This window comes from Meriones unguiculatus, chromosome 10 (assembly GCF_030254825.1).
Source record: "Meriones unguiculatus strain TT.TT164.6M chromosome 10, Bangor_MerUng_6.1, whole genome shotgun sequence".
Taxonomy (NCBI): Eukaryota; Metazoa; Chordata; class Mammalia; order Rodentia; family Muridae; genus Meriones; species Meriones unguiculatus.
The window spans coordinates 3,755,368-3,775,033 of record NC_083358.1 but is presented as its reverse complement, the minus strand read 5'-3'; the positions used below and the strand labels follow the sequence as shown (position 1 = coordinate 3,775,033).

General features: G+C 55.0%; 1 protein-coding gene and 1 long non-coding RNA gene across 2 annotated transcripts in view; one reads left to right on the top strand and one right to left on the bottom strand.

Annotated features, from left to right (window-relative positions):
* Positions 1–9,510: 9,510 nt before the first annotated feature.
* Positions 9,511–19,666, top strand: part of Trim67 (tripartite motif containing 67) — a 34,216-nt gene continuing 24,060 nt past the window's right edge. The window contains exon 1 of the mRNA XM_021648816.2: positions 9,511–10,630. Within this exon, the coding sequence (XP_021504491.1) occupies positions 9,641–10,630 (990 nt within the window). The 5' untranslated portion in view covers positions 9,511–9,640. The remainder of the gene's footprint in view (positions 10,631–19,666) is intronic.
* Positions 13,873–19,599, bottom strand: LOC132657007 (uncharacterized). Its single transcript, XR_009594850.1, has 3 exons — positions 19,488–19,599; positions 15,882–16,169; positions 13,873–14,615 (listed from the first exon to the last, which is right to left on the bottom strand). It is a non-coding gene; the product is annotated as an uncharacterized LOC132657007 (long non-coding RNA).

Here is a 19,666-nt window from a genome sequence, read left to right as displayed (position 1 = left end):
AATTTATGTAATTAATTAATTAATTAATTAATTCTTCCACTAAATGCTTTTGAAATCAATTCGCACAGCCCTGGATCCATAGATCACGCACTTAGAGCCCTAGCTGCCTGGTGGTTGTGGTTTTGTTCTGCTTCATTTTTAAGTTAACTAATTTTGAGAGAGGATCCTGCGCAACCCACACTGGCTTAGAACTTAGTGTGTGGGTAAGGATGACCTTGAACTCCTTGGACCTCCATCTCTGCTTTCTGAGGGCTGGGACTGCAGGCGTCTGCTCCCTCACTAACTGTGCTCCATTTCTTTTAATTCTTTCTCCAGGGCCAGAAATTTGGCTGAATGGCTCAGGTGGAAAAGCCTCCGGGCGAGCCGAAGGCTTTGGGCTCAGTCCCTGGAACCCTCATAGTAAGAGAGAATCAGCCCTCATAGTCCCTCTGTGACCTCCATGTCTGTCTCCATCTGCACATACGAAAGAAATGAAACCTAATAACATTAATAAAACCTTCATCTCTATCCTCAGAGCCCCCCCTCCACCCCCCGCTTAGTGCCCCTGCAAGAAACTCTGAACACCTCGAGCCAAAACTCTTTCCTCCACTTCTTCACTTGCCGGGCTGGCAGCCGGCCACCTTTCCTCCTCACTCACCAGGATGGGTTGGCTCACTCCCTCCTGGATTACAATAGATGCTCCAGTCTGCATGCCCTCTTTCCTTTCTGCCACCACCATGCCATCCAGACCGAGGAAAACCTGAGGGCCCCGAGGCCACGTAGGCCACGGCTGAGTGGGTAAGCAGCACAAGCATTCGGAGGCCTCGGGAATGCTGGAGGAGTGTGTCAGCACAGCACCAATGTCAACAAACACCACCCAGGCGACTTTGGGATAGCTGGTGTGAGGCATTACCACTTAAAGAGAGACCAGAGCTTGTGCTCAAACGCCAACCGGGATAAACCGTGGGCACTGGTCAGCGAGCAGACACAGGTCCCTGTGCAAAAATCGAGACTGGAGCTGTGTCCATCACTGATGTAGAGCAGTCGGGCTACTGCAAAGCTCTGGGCAGGCTCCCAGACAGCTTGTCGAAGCGAAGCCAAGTTCTTCAGCTGAGGAGATCGAGGCGTGGGAGATGCCTGTGTCCCTGGGGGTAATTAAATGCTAACATTTTCAGAAGAAAGAAAGAAAGAAAGAAAGAAAGAAAGAAAGAAAGAAAGAAAGAAAGAAAGAGTCTACAAGCAACACTTTATCTCACATATCTGTTGAAATCCGGCCATCTGACAGCTGCCACCCGCCACACAGGAGACAGATCTGAGGTGAGTGAAGAGGCAGTCCCTGCCCCACAGAGCACTCTGTTTCTAAATCACTTGGCAGAATGTCCCCACTTTGACATAGATGTTTGTTACTGTCCACAATTTACAGCTGACGAAGCCAAGTCTCTTAGAGGCTCAGCATCCTGCCAGTGTTCCCGGGGTCCCCACCTCCAGGTTGCCTCCAAACCTGGGGAGGTGATGTCTGCCAGGCTCTCAGCACCGTCTGAGGCTCCGTGGCAGGAGTCAGGCAGATGTGGCTGGCACTGGAACCTATCGTGCTCCTGCTGGTGTGCGCGGCGCTTCCCGGCCACGAAGAGGTGCTGCTGGCTGATGGATAACTCGTGGTGGTCTCCCTCTAACTCGTGGTGGTCTCCCTCGCTCTGGCATAAGAGACTGTCCCCACAGAGGAGATGCCAGATGAAGAGGACACTGTATTCTTTCCACTGTTCCCACGAGGGCGTGAGTGTGTGGCACCCTCTGGGCTAGCCCCCAACGGCTAACAATCTCGGGGGGTCGGCTCTTTGTTTTAAAGAAGGCGCTGCTAGACCCCCAGGCAATCTCAAATACATCCTCAGAGCCCATTGATTTCCTGTCAGAGGGGACACTGAGAAGAGGGTGCGGTGACGCCAGACGCCTGATCTGTTCCGGGAAGAGGAAGCCGGAAGCCCAGCCCAGCAGAGCGGATGGCTTTCCATTAACCTGAGTGGTCAGATGGGAGCAAAGGGGAGCCAGGAAACTGTGGGCAGAAAACAGCGTGCGGAAAGGAGCAGAGCAAACCACGGGAGAGTCAAGGTCAAAAACTCAAGGAGACGGGTTGAAGAAGCACTGACATTCACACCCAGGCAGCTGTAGAATGTAACAGAGCAGGGGACCCCGTGATTGGCTAAAGAGGTAGGTGTGCCACCACATAACCCTTCAGAGGACCTCACCCTGAGAGAGGAGAGCAGGGGGGAAAGGAGAAGCAAGAGGAGCGAGGAGGAGAGCAAGGGAGAGAGGAGGGACACATTAAGAGAGGGAGGCGGCATCACAGGACCCAAGGAGCCTCCCTTCTCTGACTGACTCAGCTAGACTCCACCGAGCGACAGGAATGCCTCATCTTTGTCTCCCAATGCTTGGATACACACAAGCTCTGCCACGCCCTGCTTTTCACAGAGCACCTCATGTTTGCACTTCTAGCGAAGCTTCATCTCTAGCCTCTGCTTCGCCTGCTGAGGCGAGGTTTTACACTGCGGCCCAGGCCAGCCTGTGGCACTGCACAGCACTTCCCCCGCCTCAGCCGTCCAAGGGCTGGGATCACAGGCATATGCCATCCTATCTGGATTGCTTCTGCCCCGCCTCCCCCCAGACAACAATTTCTTACCCCAGACAACAAGATTCCGACCGGCCTGCTTGTGGTCAGGCCCTACCGCCCGCCCTGCCTAGCTTGGCTCTCAGGTTACATTTAGGCTGGCCAGCACGAACTCACCCAGAGCCAGGGCCCATCCTTCGCCATCTCGCAGGCCAGGCTGCGTGGCATGAAGACCAAACAACAGAAACGTGAAAGGGTGCCTTGAAGACCGGAGGCTGCTGCAGTTCTGCCGCCGGCACTGGCAGCTGGGAGAGGGCCCAAACCCAAGCTGTTTACTGCGTGTTAGCAATATCAGTTTCTATGCAACAGAGAGACACCCTGGGTGGTGAAGAGCCCGAAAACGGAAACATCTCTCTCTCCTCTGGGGTCTGGGCCTAAAGTCTTCCGTTGAAGGAGTTGCTGCAGGGGACACAGGTGTTCTGAGGCTGGACCACCAGGGTCACAAAGAATACAGCTCCCACAGGGTCACGACAGAGTAATGAAAAAGATTAAAGCATGGTCCGGGAGATGGCTGCATCAGGAAGATCTTTTACACAAGAGCATGAGGACTTCAGCTTGATTCTCAGGACCCATATTAAAAAAAAAAAAAAATCTAGGCATAGTGACATGCTTGTAATCCCAGCACTGGGGAGGCAGAGGCTGGGGACCTCTGTGGCTCACTGGCCAGCCTAGCTGAGTCTATGGTACCGTCAAAAGAAAAAAAGAAAGAAAGAGAGAAAGGAAGGAAGGAAGGAAGAAAGGAAGGAAGGAAGGAAGGAAGGAAGGAAGGAAGGAAGGAAGGAAGAAATTCCCAGTGGAGAACAACTGAGAAAGACGCCCAGGTTGGTCTCTGTCTCTGTGCACACATTACACACCAGCTCACACAGTATGTACACACACACACACACACACACACACACAAAGTTAAACTATGGCTCTTAGAGCCGGAGAGATGGCTCAGTGGTTAAGAGTTGTGTCTGCCCACAGGGTGGTGGTGGCGCACACTTGAGATCTCAGCACTCGGGAGGCAGAGGCAGGCAGATCTCTGAATTGGAGGCCAGCCTGGTCTACAGAGTGAGTTCCAGGACAGCCAGGGCTACACAGAGAAACCCTGTCTCAAACAAACAAACAAACAACAAAAGAGTGTGTCTGCTCTTACAGAGGACTTGAGGTTCCTTCCAGGACCCACATCAGGCAGCTCACAACTGCTTATGACTCCAGATCCAGGGGATCCAGTGCCCTTTCTTGGCATCTACCAGCAACTGTATTCAAGCAGGTACAGACACACATGCATACACATAATTGGAAATCTTAAAATATGATTTTTTAAACAAAATATGGTTCTTATGCGCTAGTCACCAATGTTTAGATGTAAGAGGCTGGACTGTAGGGTTCCTGGCTAGACTGTAGGATTCCTGGCTAAACTGTAGGGTTCCTGGCTGGACTGTAGGGTTCCTGGCTAGACTATAAGGTTCCTGGCTAGACTGTAGGATTCCTGGCTAGACTGTAAGGTTCCTGGCTAGACTGTAGGATTCCTGGCTAAACTGTAGGATTCCTGGCTAAACTGTAGGGTTCCTGGCTGGACTGTAGGGTTCCTGGCTAGACTATAAGGTTCCTGGCTAGACTGTAGGATTCCTGGCTAGACTGTAAGGTTCCTGGCTAGACTGTAGGATTCCTGGCTAAACTGTAGGATTCCTGGCTAAACTGTAGGGTTCCTGTCTGGACTGTAGGGTTCCTGGCTAGACTATAAGGTTCCTGGCTAGACTGTAGGATTCCTGGCTAGACTGTAAGGTTCCTGGCTAGACTGTAGGATTCCTGGCTAAACTATAGGGTTTCTGGCTGGACTGTAGGGTTCCTGGCTAGACTGTAGGATTCCTGGCTAGACTGTAGGATTCCTGGCTAGACTGTAGGGTTCCTGGCTAGACTGTAGGGTTCTTGGCTAGACCCTGCTCTTCGTGTGGCCGGCCACTGTTGATGGTCCCTTCTCAGCTCTGCTGCAGAGGAGCCCCAGCTTACACGGCACAGGTATGACACGGGCCCTCAGGAGGAACTAAGGAAAGCCACTGCAAGCCACTATTCCTGGGCCATCGGTTTCTCATTTCTCTGACTCCTCCTGCTTTGCAACAGAACCAAACGATAACTATAAAAATTAACTCAAAAGAGTGAAACTACAAATTTGTTCTTAAAATCTGTTTCAGAATGTAGTTGAGAGTTTGATTTATGGTTGAGACGGCAACATCAGTTTTTGCCGAGAAAGCCTTAAATTCTAGTCAACCGCAGCTTGAATTTGAAAAAGTTCTGAAGGCGGCACAGTAGGGCCACTCTGCCTCACTGTATTGGCTGGAGTAAATTATTCATGTTATCTGTGCTGTTTTTGGAGGGGAGGTAACAGGAGCCCGTCAAGGGTCAGGACAGCTGAGAATGAAAACCATGCTATCTGAAGTGGTCAGAGCATGCCTCTGCATTTTCTCTGCTTTGGTGGCTATGGTTTGTGAAGGGTTAATTACTAATGTGCTCTGAACAACCGTTCACCAAGAAATGCCCCAGATAAAGGTGGGAGGAGAAGTGTGCTGAACAGTTCTTGTTGACAACATCAAAACATGTAAAAACATGTACATCTGAGCACTCCGGAAGGGTGGAGATGCCTCTTCCCCAGGCTGTAAGGATCAGATAGGGTTCTGTGTGACAAGGTGGGGTCATACTGTTTAGAAGTGCCCGTGTGAACACGTCACTCGCCTCAGCTGCTCCAAAGCCTAGACTTTAAAAACACTCTAGAAAGACAGGTGGTAGCACACACCTTTAACCCCAGAACTCGGGAGGCAGAGGCACGCATGTCTCTGAGTTCAAGGCCAGCCGGTCTACAGAGCAAGTTTCTGGATAGCCAGGGCTACGCAGAGAAACCCTGTCCTGAAAAACACACACAACCACTACAAGTGTGCTGGAGAGATCGCTCCATGGTTAAGAGCGCTGGCCACTCCTCCGGAGGACCCAGAATCGGTTTCTAGCTCCCCAAAAGTGGCTCAGAGCCATCTCTAGCTCAGTTCCAGAGGATGGGGTGCCTCTCAGTCTGCACAGGCATTGTGTGCACGTGGTGCAGGCAAATCACTCATATACATAAAATAAAAATAAAGTCTAACAAATACACTAGTGGTGATTGAGAAGTGAGTGGGTTATAGTATCAGTACTGAGTCAAATTTCTTTATGAAAGTAATTATTGTTGTTGTTGTTGTGAATTGAGATAGAATCTTACACTGTGGGCAAAACTAGATTGGGATTCCTTGTGTAGACCAGGCTGGTTTCAAATTCACAGCAACCCTGAGCCCTCAGAGTCCTGGTGTGCGCCTCTTGCCCTGACTTGAAAGCAATGTTTAAAGTGGGATAAATCACTTTTTAAACAGTGTGTGTGTGTAAGCTCATGTTAGCGGAGGTGCAGGAGGTGCCTGCAGACACTGGGGGAGTCAGATCCCTTTGTGCTGCATGGAGTTCCAGGCAGTTGTGAGCAATTCAGCCTGGTGCTGGGAACTGAACCTGAGTCCTCTGCAAAAGCAGCAATGCTCGTGACTGCTGAGCCGTCTGTCCGGCCCCTGGATGAATCACTCATAGAAACAACACATGCGCCGAGATTCTAGAATCAGAAAAGAAAATTCATTCTATTCTTAAGTTTGTAACCTGAAAAAAAGTGTGTGTGTGTGTGTGTGTGTGTGGCCATTTCACCCACTGAAGAAGTGTGTTCTCTGTGTACACAGGGAACCATTGCAGCAGATGGGACTTTTAATTGACAGCAGTGACAGTCACTAGTGATTAGGGGAATGTGTGAGAAGCACCAGAACTGTCTGGAACTGAGACTCACATGCAGAATGGCGGAAGCCAGTCCTCCGCTAGCCAGAGTGCGGGTCCCAGCCTTGCACACCGCCGAGCTGACCTGGGTGGGCTACAGAAAGGAGTGGTGAGGACCGAGGACACGGGAAAATCCCTGAGTGTTCTCTTTGGATGGAAAGCAACGGGGAAACTTTGCTCGCTTCCTGTGGTTCGTTGCTCTGTTTTTCTGTGGAGTCAGGGTCCCACTCTGTGGCGGAGGCTGCCTGCTTACTGCAGCTTTCCAAGCACAGAGGTTTTACGTGTGTGTGTGTGTGTGTGTGTGCATGAGCGTGTGCTATTTACTATGCCTATGCCAGGCTAGGAGTGGTTTCACAGTGAGTCATGCTTGTGCAGAGAGACACATACGTGGCTAGAAGGACCACCCTGACTAAGCAGGCGGCCTCGGACTGAAAATGACACAGTGAAACCAATATAGGCTTTTATAGGCTTTTAACAGATCTGACAGGCTGGGGAGATGGCTCAGAGGTTAGGAGCACCTGCTGTTCTTCCAAAGATCCTGAGTTCAATTCCCAGCAACCACGTGGTGGCTCATAGCCATCTATAATGAGATCTGGTGACCTCTTCTGGCACACATGAACACATGCAGGCAGAACACTATAGATAAGTCCTTTTATTTATTTGTTTGTTTATTTGTTTATTTATTTATTTATTATTTTTAATAAAAGGTCTGACTCCCTGTGTGGTCCAGGGGCAGGGCTGAGCTGGACAGCTGGGTTCAACAGAAAGGATTTTCTCCTCTTCTAGACAAGGTTCCTCTGTGTAGCCTGGGCTGTCCTGGACTCACTCTGTAGACCAGGCTGGCCTCAAACTCAGAGATCTGCCTGCCTCTGTCTCCTGAGTGCTGGGATTAAAGGCGTGCACTCCCACTTTCCAGCTGGAAGGATTTTTAATAGACAAGGTACCTGAAGAGCTTTCAGTAATCCATGCTGTGCTGCTCCTACACTCTGGGTTCAATGGTGACTTTCTGCAGGTTTGTTTTTTATTTTTTATTTTTCAGTGTGTTTGGCAGGACAAGGTGACCGAGGCTTTATTGACAGAGAGCAGATCAGGACAGGGCTGCCCTCATCTCCCACCTAGGAGCAGCAGCGGCAGACTCGTGTGACGGCTATGATTTCGCAGGGGCCTACCCTCCAGCATGGAGCAGGCTCCTGTATCAGCTGAACTGAGACGCTTAGAAAGTGGTCCACGGCACTGACAGTAGCAATTTGGTGCTCACATAAGTGTGTCTATAGTATTTTGCAGACTAGGTAAAGTGGAGACAAGCCACCGAATGCCAGGGAGTCCCGCAAAGATCTGGGCTTTAATTGGTGCTTTGCCATGGCCTTCCTGGCGCCCTCCCTCCCCTCCATTCCCTTAGGCACAGCGCCAGGCCGCTGCATCATTCGTCTGTGGCTTCATTCTCTCCTACTGCTGACAAATGCTGGCAGTGCCTTGGGGCTCCACAGCCCCTCAGTGTGAGTCTGCTCCACGGTTGCTGGGTTTGTTTGTTTTTATCCCGCAGAGTCTTACTGTGTAACCCACACCAGCTTGGGAATTAGTATGCAGCTGTCCTTGATCCCATCGCAATCCCCCCAAATGCTAGAATGACAAGAAGGAGCCGCCACGCCGGCTGACACATCCCTTTTAAATTGACAGTTTCCCTGTCTGTTCCAAGCCAGCGTGAATCCCACAGGAAGAGAAGGCCGCGTGGCGCATCTTCAGCTTCCACGAGCTCTCTCTGCCTTCCCCAGCCCGCCCCAAGCTCCACGCCCAGCACGCCCGTCCCCTTCTCTGGGCAGCTCGTACCGCCGGGCGCGGGAAGAGCCTGGCAGCCGGGCGCGCGGGCGGCGACGTTGCAGGAAGCTCCCATTCATAAAGCGAACACCTGCTCGTGCCTCCCGCCTTTCTCCACCCGCCAGCAGCGCGGGGAGATTGTCTGGCAACCTCCTCGGTGGCCCCGCCAAGCCCTGGCCGCTCCGAGCGCCACGGTCCACGACCAGCCTCGGTGGAGCCGCGGAGACGCACACAAAAAGGCCGGCGGAGCGACGCTTTGTAAAGCCAACCTCGCCCTTTGGCGCGGGGCTGTCCGACATCTTGCTTTCAAAGCAGATGCTGGGAGCGACCGTCGCGCTGGGCTGATGGGGCCTTTTCTGAGCCACTGGCCTTTCAGGGGCTTTCGCGGTGGCCGGGAGTGGCCAGGGCGGAGGCCAGTCGGGAGGGGAGTGGCTCCGGCGGGCGGGGCGCCGCGCTCAGCCCCCGCGCAGCCTCCACCCGAAGCCTGAGCCGCTCCCCACCGTGGTCCTCCCCGCGCAGCCCCCGGCCGGCTCCTGCCCGCCAGCGGCGCCAGGTGAGCCCTCATTGGCTGAGCCGGCGCCTGGCTCCGCCCCGCGCCCCGCCCCCGTTACCCTCGCTCTGGAAATTACAACTCCTGGGCGCGCGGCGCGGCGGGCGCGGGAGGCGGCGGGGCCGGGAGGGGATCCCCGAGCCAGCGGGTGCTCGCCCCCCCCCCCCGGCCGCCGCTGCAGCGTGGCGCGGCCAAGGTCAGGGGCGCCGCGGGGACCCGCGCGGAGGGGCGAGCCGTGGGGCGCGGGGCGACACCGGCCCGCGAGAGGGCAGCTCCGAGAGCGGCGGCGGCCTCCGGGCCGCGGGTGCCGGGGAGACTCCGCGGCGGCAAGGCGGGCGGTGCGCTCGGGGCGCGCGCGCGCAGCGCCTCCCCGGCGGGCGCTGTCCGCCGTCCGCGGTGCTGAAGCCGCCCGGGCCCCGGCGCTCGGGCTCCCGCCCAGGGCCGGGCAGGGGCGGGACGCCGGCGGCGCGGAGCCGGGCTCGGCAGCCCAGGCGGCCGCCAGCAGCGGGGCCCCGGGCCTTCGCGGAGCGGACGCACGAGGGGCCCGCCGCCGCCGGTTCGCCCCCCGGGCAGCCTCGGGGGCCGCGGGTGCGGGAGGCTCGCCCCGGGAGGTGAGGACCCGCCCTCCCCCGGCGGCCGAGCGTCTCGGGGCGGCGGCCTGAGGACAGAGAGGGGCGTGCCCCGGGAAGACGGCGTGCCCGCGCGAGCCCCGCGCCCCCCGCGTGGACAGCGCGGGCCTCGCCCGCCCCGCGGCGCCTGTCTCCGGAGCCCCGAGCGTGGCACGCGGGCCCCGAGCGGCTCGGGCGGCGGGCGCGGCCATGGAGGAGGAGCTGAAGTGCCCGGTGTGCGGGTCTCTGTTCCGGGAGCCCATCATCCTGCCGTGCTCCCACAATGTGTGCCTGCCGTGCGCCCGCACCATCGCGGTGCAGACCCCGGACGGCGAGCCGCACCTGCCCCCGCCGCTGCTGCTCTCTCGCGGGGCCGCGGCCGCCGCGCCCCCTCCGGAGCAGGACGCGGCCGCCGGCGGCGCGGGAGCGGGCTCGGCCGCGGGCCCGGGCGGCGGGGCGGCGGGCGGCGCGGACCACGCGGACAAGCTGAGCCTGTACAGCGAGACCGACAGCGGCTACGGCTCCTACACCCCCAGCCTCAAGTCCCCCAACGGGGTCCGCGTGCTGCCCATGGTGCCCGCGCCCCCGGGCTCTTCGGCGGCCGCGGCCCGGGGCGCCGCCTGCTCGTCGCTCTGCTCCTCCTCCAGCTCCATCACCTGCCCGCAGTGCCACCGCAGCGCCTCCCTGGACCACCGCGGCCTGCGAGGCTTCCAGCGCAACCGGCTGCTGGAGGGCATCGTGCAGCGCTACGCGCAGGGCCGCGGGCTCGCCGCGGGGGCGTCCGCCGCCCCGGCCGTGGCCGTGTGCCAGCTGTGCGACCGCACCCCGCCGGAGCCGGCGGCCGCTCTCTGCGAGCAATGCGACGTCCTCTACTGCGCCACCTGCCAGCTCAAGTGCCACCCGTCCCGGGGCCCCTTCGCCAAGCATCGGCTGGTCCAGCCGCCGCCGCCGCCCCCGGAGGCGACCCCGGCCCCCGCCGGCCCGGCCGCCGCCGCCGGCGCAGCGGGAGGATGCAGGAGCCCCGGGGGCGCTGCGGCCGGCGCTCCGCGCAAGTTCCCCACGTGCCCCGAGCACGAAATGGAGAACTACAGCATGTACTGTGTGAGCTGCCGGAGCCCCGTGTGCTACCTGTGCCTGGAGGAAGGCAGGCACGGCAAGCACGACGTCAAGCCGCTGGGGGCCACGTGGAAACAGCACAAGGTGAGCATCGCCCGGGCGTGCCAGCCGGGGTGGGGGGCGGCCAGGAGAGTCTCCGGACCTCCTCCTGGGAAATTGCCAGGGGGTGGGCCTGAGGGCTACCCAGGAATCGCTCCCTCCATGCGTCCGTCCACCCGTCCACCCACCCACCCACGTGTTCATCTTTTCATTTTTCTGTGCATCCATCCACCTCTCCTCGCACTGGGCTGTTTATCCACTCTTGCTTCCAACCCTCCATCCGTCTATGAACGCATAAGCAGGCAGGCATCTGTCTAGCCATCAGCCCGATCACGGATGCTCTAGGTTCATACATGCATGCATGTATCCATCCATCCGTCCATCCATCCGTCCGTCCAAACAAGAGTCCCAGCTGTCAACGCTCGGTGGCTCAGGTTCCTGCACTGGGTGCTGGTTTGGTGAGTTGTGAAAGCGGCTGCTTAAGTTTCCTTTCCGAGGCTAAGGGTTACCAGAGCGCAGAAATGGGCTCTCGCTCAAAGTACAAGGCACTCTTCAGAACTCCCTTCCTCCTTCCAAGGGGGAAATAGGATTTTAAAGTGGCCACAGGATCCCATCTGAAGTCTCTCTTGAATCTATTGCCAAGGCCTGGAGGGCAGCGCCCCTGCCCTATCCCCCTGGAGCCCCCGTGCTCGCGGGGTACCACGCAGCAGCTTCACCTCACTGAGCAGGTGTGCCTTTTCCCCTTTCAGCTTCCAGAGAAGAACTTCCTCTCCCTTCAACTAGTTTCCAGCTAATTCTCTGCCCAGAATTCCTCCCAGCTTGTGGCGGAGAGGTGACCTCTCCTAGGCTGTGGACAGACCTAGGGTGTGTGTCCTACAAGAAAGGAGCGTGGTCCCAAGTGCTCTCGCCCGAGCTCTGCTACTGGAGCTGTGGTGAGGGGCAGGCATATCTGCCATCAGCCTTTCCCCTGGGGCACAGCCTGGGGTACACCTGGCACTTTGCTCTCTTCTCTGACACGGGGTGAGAGGAAAGGCTGTGGTGATAGTTTGTCTGGGCCCTCACCAGCCCTCGGGGCAAGGTCAGGATGGGCCCTCACCTCACATTCTACCTGGCAGGCTTGTTTGACAGACCTCGTGCCTCCTTAGACTGGCAGGTTAGAGTCACTTCTCCGTGGCCTCTTCAAAAGGCTGCTTTTCATGCACTCGCCTTCAGAAACCTGCCCTGGAAGATGTAAGAAGAGCCCAGACTGTCCAGCAAAAAATAGTGCATGTATTTGGTTAGAGTAGAGCCATAGGAGAATAAGGAGCTTGCCAAGGAAGCTTATCATACAAACTACAGAGAGCCAGAGCAGCCAGGTAGAGGGATAGCTCGCCTGTGCAGACACTATATACTTCCATCTACAATAAACACACGCTGCTACAATAGTTTAATATTCAGAGGAGCTTTTTGATTTTTTATTTATTTTATTGGATGTGCATTGGCATGCATGTATGTCTACATAACAGAGTCAGGTCCCCTGGAGCTGGAGTTATACACAGCTGTGAGCTGCCATGTGGGTGCTGGGAATTGAATTCTGGTCCTCTGGAAGAGCAGGCAGTGCTCTTAACCACTGAGCCATCTCTCCAGCCCCTTAGGGGAGGTTAGGACCCTCTTTTACTGACTGTGCAGTTCTGGCTGGCACTGGACCGTAACTACCCTCTTTCCCAGCCTCCTGAGTGCTGGGGTCACAGATGGAAACTAACACGCAAACATGTACTTTTAAATGAAAAAAAAAAAAAAAAAGTGAGTAGAGAGCCCTTTGGACACCAGCCTCGGAGAAGGAACGTGTTTCTTCTGGAGCAGGGTTCTCTGCGGGGCCAGTGTGCGCTTTCACCACAGCTCCCCTGGCAGGCTGAAGGGTCTGTAGCACCTCTGGGGTCCTGCCATGCAGATGAGAATCCGGCCCTGAGAGGAGCCTGCTCTAGGGCTCCGCATTTCAGCCTTCCGGGTTCCCAGTGGTGTGCTTAAGCTACTTTAACTCAGACCTGCTGGGAGGGGCGTGTCGTGGGAGTTCCTGTGAGGGGTGGGACTAAGTCTCTGTGCACAGCCAGAGGCCCTCAGCCATTAAGAGTGAATTGCTATCCTCGGTCCTTAACTTGACCATGGACTTGCAGAAGGCTGAGAGCTGCCGCTCCCCCAGCCCCACTGCTGCGGAGAAAGCAGCACTGTTGACTGTAGACTCGTTTTTTTCTGAGTTTGTTCTCTTTGATTGGCATGCTTCTTAACCTAACACTTGTTGTTCTTTGTGTGTGCGTGTACACTTGCGAACGCCGCCGTATGAGCGTGTTGGTGTGAGGACAGCTTTGAGGAGCTGGCTCTCTCTTCCCACCGTCTGGGTTCCTCGGACCCAGCTTAGTTAGGTCACGGAGCTTGGTAGCAAGCGCCTTTACCCAGCAAGCCATTCCCACCCTGCCACACTCAGGTGCTTCTTCTCTCTCTCTCTCTCTCTCTCTCTCCTTTACTTTTTAATTGTTGTTGTTTTTCCTTCTAGACAGGGTTTCTCTGTGTAGCCCTGGCTGTCTTGGGCTTTGTAGACCAGGCTGGCCTCGAACTCACAGAGATTCACTGCCTCTGCCTCCCTGAGAGCTGGGATCGCAGGTGTGCGCCACTGCCCCCGGCTCCATAGGCTTCTTTTCAGTTTCTGTCTCATTCACTTTATTGAATCTATGTGTATGCGTGTATATGTGTGCACGGTACACACATGTGCACGGTACACACCTGTGCACGCACTTTAAAGGGTCACGTTAGTCTCCAGCGGCTTTCTCTATTGATCCCCCTATTCTAAGACGAGGTTCCTCACCGAGTCTGGAGGTCACTGATGAGCCAAGACAGCTGGTCATGGAGTCACTGGGATCCTCCTGTCTCGGCCTGCCTGACACCCGAATCACACAGACACACGGTGATCACACTCAGCGGGATCCCAGACACACACACACACACACACACACACACACACACACTCAGCCAGGATCCCAGACGCCCAGCCTAGGTGGGTTCTGAAGGTTCTGACTCGGTGGTAGACACTTTCCCCTTGATTCTCTCCTTTCCTTTGGGTATTTCCGTCACTGTACTTCAGTGACAGAGACTTTCTGCCCTGGATTTCTGCCTCACACCCCACATCCTGTGGAGGATTGAGGGCTACGGGTGAAGCTCTGCAGTCAGCAGGCATTTTATAAGTTAAGGAATCTGGCTGCAGCAATGGCTCATAGAGCGCCCATCGCTCTTGCAGAGGACCCCAGGATGGCTCAGTGTGTAAGAACACGTTCCCAGCACCCACATCTTCAGCAACAGGGAACCCAGCGCCCTCTTCTGGCCTTCTCAGCCACTAGCACTCACACACACACACATCCACCTGCACCCATGCACACGTGTGTGAGACACACACACACACACACACACAATTTTTTAAAAAGAAGTCTTGGTTTGAAATCTCCCATTCAGATTTCATGAGCTCTTATGGTTTCATAGATTCGAGAGCCGAGACTAATTTGAGGTCCCGTTTCCCAAACACTTTTAATGTTAAAGATTGCAAACCAGAGAGCTGGGGTGAGAATTTGGATTCATGAGAGAGAGGAAGTGCCTTGCGTAGAAAGGTGAGTTTGGTGATGGACTGAAGCCTAAGGTCATGCAGAGGAAAATCCGGGTCACCCTGTCTTGGTGACCATCCTCTCTACCTCAGTAATTCTGCTTGGTGAGGAGAACTCATGGAAATGCATGGATCCCTGCAGTGCCACGGAGCGTGTCCCTGAGGGCACACGCAGCACAGCTTGAGTTTGAATCTTGTACCCAGTGCTCCTGGCTCTGGGAGGGAGGGAAGAAGGGAGGGAGGAGGGCAGGCTGGAGCTAGTGCTGTTTGCTTACCACTCACAAGTTCCTGGGGTTCATCCTGAGCGCAACAGAAATGGACATAGTGATGCAGGTCTGTAATTCCAGCGTGTGAGAGGTGGACATAGGGAGGTCAGAGGGTCAAGGTCATCCTGGTATATGAGACCTGTCTCAAAGAGGGGAGAGAGGGTAGATGTCAATGCCCGGGCTGAGGTCAGAAGGCTGCAGAATGGTGCTGTGGTCTGCTCAAGAGTTCTTGGCTAGCCCTGGGGCGGAATAGCAATGGCGATCACACCAGCGGTGCCCAGTGGCCTGGCCCCGTGGCCCCCATAGAGCACGGGACGGTACAATCTAAAAAGCTCAGGAAAGACAGGGCTCTATCCCCCTGGCCTCGAGGCTCTTGCCAGGGCATGGGGGTCCTCGGCACCTAATCGATAACAGGAGATGGTCACCAGTTCAAGGACAAGAAACAAGCCGAAAACCCAGGCTGATTCGAAAACTGTGTCAATCCTCCTGCCTCAGCTTCGGTAGTGTTGAGATTACAGATGTGTGCCCCTACACCCGGCTGAACACTCATTTACTTAACTCCTTGCCTACATCTTGGTTACTCCCTTAGGTTAGAACTGGAAGCACAAGGCCACATGCTGAGTGTAATCCCAGCCTCCTTTGGGCAAGAGGAAACAGAGAGGCAGGAAAATCCCTCGAGGCTCCCAGACCAGCCAACCCGAAGTGTGTGGCACAGGGCAGAAACAGAGAGAGCCTATGAAAGAGCGATACCTTTGGGGACCACCCCAGGCATCTCTGAGCAGGCATGAGGCTTTGTTGGAACAGCTGCACTTGTTGACCTTGACCTGTGGTCACTGCTGACTGCTTTTGGAAGGAATGAGTGGGTGCAGTGAATGCCAGGGAGCCTGTAAAACTGAAGCTAGTCAGCATGCAGCCTTTTCAGAAGAGCGCCTTCTGACCTGCCCACCGGTACTGCAGCAGCTCTGCGGTTCCCTCTCCTGGGAACCCGGCTCCACCCTCCCAGTCAGGGTCTGTGTCTCAGAAATCCTAAAGTTCTGGGTCTGTGACTGTCGCTGCAGGCCACATGACAAGCAAGAATGTCCTTTGAAAGTGGGCCCCTCGGCAGCTGGGCTTCCGGGAGTTTTGACCCTGTGTGTAGCTGGCTCTGGGTGCTGGGGGGGGCATCAGGGAGTTCAGTAGCTCCTGGCCTGGAGAGGGTGGGCTGCTGCTGCTGGGAGAGGAGGCCCGCTGGGAGGGAAGGGCAGCAGAGACTGATGCTGCCCTCCTGGGGTTGAAAGGGAATTGCTTTGCTGGTGCTGCTTGGATTTCCTTTCATTTGTACCTCAGCTGTCCTAGAAAGCAAAGGAGAAAGGGCCTCATCCACAGTGATGCAAAGTGCTAAGAGGCTCAAAGGTCACACCCTCACCTGGAAGGCCAGAAAATCCCAACAGTGGAGAAGGCAAAGTCCCTTAATCACTGAAACTGGGAAAGACGTGGTCCTCTGTGTCCCAGGCTGGCCCTGAACGCCCGATCCTCCTGCCTCCACTTCTGGTGCTGGAATGACAGGTTTGGGCCATCACACCTGCCTTCTGGGGTGCTGAGGCTTGGGCCAGGTTTTCCTGCTGCTAGGCAATCATGCTGCCAACTGAGCTGCACCTCTTCGGTTTCATTCTCTAGTCAGCTTTTTCTAGACATGTAAGCAGCAGCCTTATCACTGTGAGACAAGGAAACGAGGTGAAGGGGTTTAGCAAACTTACATAGCAAGTCACAAAAAAAGTTTGTTTAAAGGCCTGTAGAGAAAAGAGAAACTGAGGGTGGGGACATCTCTGTGACAAGTTGGAGACCTAAGTCAGGGTAGGCTCCTGGGAGGATGTGAGGAGGACTTAAGCAGAGACTTCTAGTAGCAGAGGCCACAGACACTCAAGAAGACACATCTAACTAGGCTAATCTAGTAAAGGGCGGGGAACACCAACCCACCCACAAATACTTCAACCCAAAATTTACCCTGCCTACGAGATGTGCAGGGACAAAGATAGAGCAGAGATTGAGGGAATGCCCATCTGATGCCCAGCCCAACCAAACACCCACCCTACCAGAGAGAGCCAACCTCTGACTCAACCTAGGAAGGATACTCTGCTAAGTTTGCAGAGAGGAGCCCGACAGAGCTGTCTTCTGAGAGGTTCTACCCAGCAGCGTCTCAAAACAGATGCTGAGACTCACAGCCAATGCACAGGGAGTTTTTGGGAATGGCAAGAAGAAAAGGACCCTGAAGTGACAGGAACCCCACAAGGAAAACAACAGAGCCAACTAACCAGGGCGCAGGGGGATTTGCTGAGACTGGAGCATCAACCAAGGACCATGCAACAACTGGACCCACGACTCTTACAAAGATGTAGCTGATGGGCAGCTGAGGCTTCAAGTGGGTCCTCTAGTAAGGGAAGTGGGGACTGCATTGGACAGGGACTCACTTGCTAGCTTTTAGATCACTTTCCCCTTGGCGGGACTGCCGTGCCTGGCCACAGGGGAAGAGGACATGCTCAGTCCTGATGCAGCTTGAAGAGCTGGGGTGGATGGGAAAGGGAGTTCCCCTTTCCTGAGGAAAAGGGGAGGGGGAGAGAGGATGGGACTGAGGGGGAAGAGGGAAGGGCTACAAGGATGTAAAGTGAATAAAATAGATAAATGGGGGGGAAGGCCCATCAAACAGTGGTAGGGAGGCACTCCTTTCATCTCTACACTCAGGATGCAGAGGCAGGAGGAGCTCCGTGAGTTGGAGGCCAGCCTGGTCTACAAAGCCTGTCCAGGACAGCCAGGGCTACACAGAGAAGCCCTGTCTCAAACAGCAGCAGCAACAACAACAACAACAAAGACAAACAGAAAAATGGGTCATCAAGGCCAGGGTACAACTTAGCAGTAGGGCGTTTGCCTAGGATGTATGCGATCCTGGATTAGGCCCAGGACCACACAATAGCAGCAGAGACTATGAGAGTGGAGCAGCCCTCTACCACTCCTCCACGGACGTTTTGAGAAACAGTAAAAATGCAACAGAGAGCTGTGCGTGTCTGAGCAACGAGAGCAACCCAGGTGTAGGTGGCAGCAAACAGGTGTGCGGTATCACCTGAACACCACGCATGAGACAGAAAAAGGGCTGACAACTGTCTGAAGGGTGGAAATGGGTGTGCACTCTCTCCCTTTATTCAGTAGGAGAGAGGAGGCAGCCAGGCTGTCTGTAAATCTGCCCAGGTTTAAAGAAAAAAAAAAAAAAAAGGTCAAAGGGCACATTTTCATTCACTGGCTCCTAAACATCTGTCACGCCAGCTCCAGGGCATCTGACATCCTCTTCTGGCCTCCTTGGTCACCCACATTCACTCGCACACAAACACATTCAGAGACACAGTAATAATAAGCAATAAGCACCTAAAAATTAGGTCAAGGCTGTGCTGGGCAAATACTTGGACTTAACCCAATCCCCCAATCTTTGGTTCTAGTAATGGGTAATGTCTACAAAACTAGGAGATTACTGAAATGTGATTAGCCAGAAGGGTTTCCTAGAGAAGAGGGCGAAGCCCCTGTCCCTCAGCAGCCCAGCGCCATCGGGATGGCTGCTCACACACTGAGCTGTATGGCTACCCAGCAGTCGCTGCTGCCACGCCCAGCTTTAAGCAGAGCTGACCCTAGCTCTTCACCATCACACCCTTCTCCGAGTTTATACCTCAGCAGGGCCCACCTCTTCTCAGCAGGACCCGCCTCTCCTCAGCAGGGCCCGCCTCTCCTCAGCAGGGCCCGCCTCTCAGGAGCAGCTATGCTACAACCTGCCATGTTGGGACCTCCAGCACCAAGGCTTCCGGCGGAGTTGGCATCCGCCCATGGCACATGGCCCGGGAGACGGCTTGGTCACTAATATGCTCACGCTACAAGCGTAAGAACCTGAATTTCACCTGCATAATCACATTAGAAGCTGGTGTGGTGCCTCACATTTGCAACCCTAGCAGTTGTGAGGACGGAGGCTGAGACAGGCAGGTCCCTTAGCCAGCCAGCCCAGTCTGCACAAACTTCCAGGCCAACAGGAAACTGTCTCAAACAAAAAAGTGGAAGGAAGGTGCCTGAAGAATGACACCAAGCCTGTGCTCACCACCCCAGCCTCTGACACACAAACCTCAAGTGGGTAAATATGCTGGCAATTTTGGATAAGTGATGTGTACTAAAGTGTGGATAAAGTAATTTACAAATATCTCAGTAGGCTTCTTTGGTTGAGAAAGTAGGGAAAAACAAAAAACAAAACTAAACAAAAAACCTCCCAAGGATGCTGAATTTCAGCTAGGACTTGGGGCTCGAAGATGGAAGAAAACAGAGTTCTGCCCACTGGAATGCAGGAGGGATCCTGAAGGAAGGAACCTAACCCAAGGCAGAAAGCTGTCTGCCGGGTTTGGGCGCACAAGCACACCAGTGTGTAGGTGAACAGGCCGCAGGAGCAGGGAGAGACAGGGAGGAGTCTGAGGGTATAAGAATATGATAGGCCCATGGGAGCCGTTGACATAGGCTGGGTAGTGGTGTTTGTTTATAACTCTGTGTGTGTGTGTGTGTGTGTGTGTGTGTGTGTGTGTGTACAGGCAGGTGGGTGCCAGAGGACAGTGTGAAGTCCTTTGGAGCAGGAGTTGTGAATGAGGGTGCTAGTAACAGAACTTGGGGTCTCTGAAAGAACAGCAAGCGCTGAGCCTTCTCTCCAGCTCTGTGATGCTTATTTTTGTTTGGAACGACAAGGAAGCAGGAAGTCTAATTTGAGGCTGTTGCGATCGATGGAGCTATAAGTGGGGAGCTTGCTCAGGAGAAAGGGCACAGAAGAGGGGGGAGCTTTGCTTTGCATTTGTCTCTCCCTGGGTCCTCTCAGCATCCTGGGCTGGGCTCTGAGGTCTTCTAGTGTGTCATAGGATGGTCATCCACTATGTCTTCAGATCACTCGTGTATGTTCTTGTGTTTCTGCCCCCTCATCCCTCTCAGAACCCAGTGGCATGTATATTAGATTATTTGCCATTACCTTGTGTTCCAGAGATGTGCAGTTCTGGGTTTCCTTGTCTTTTGTGTCATGGTCTGGGTGACATCTGTTGCTGAGTCTCAAGATCACTCGCTCTTTCCCAGGCTGAGTCACGGCTTCTGGTCAGCCTCCCCATTTTGAACCTTGAACTCAGCTGTCCTGCCAGCTTTCTCACAGCAGGG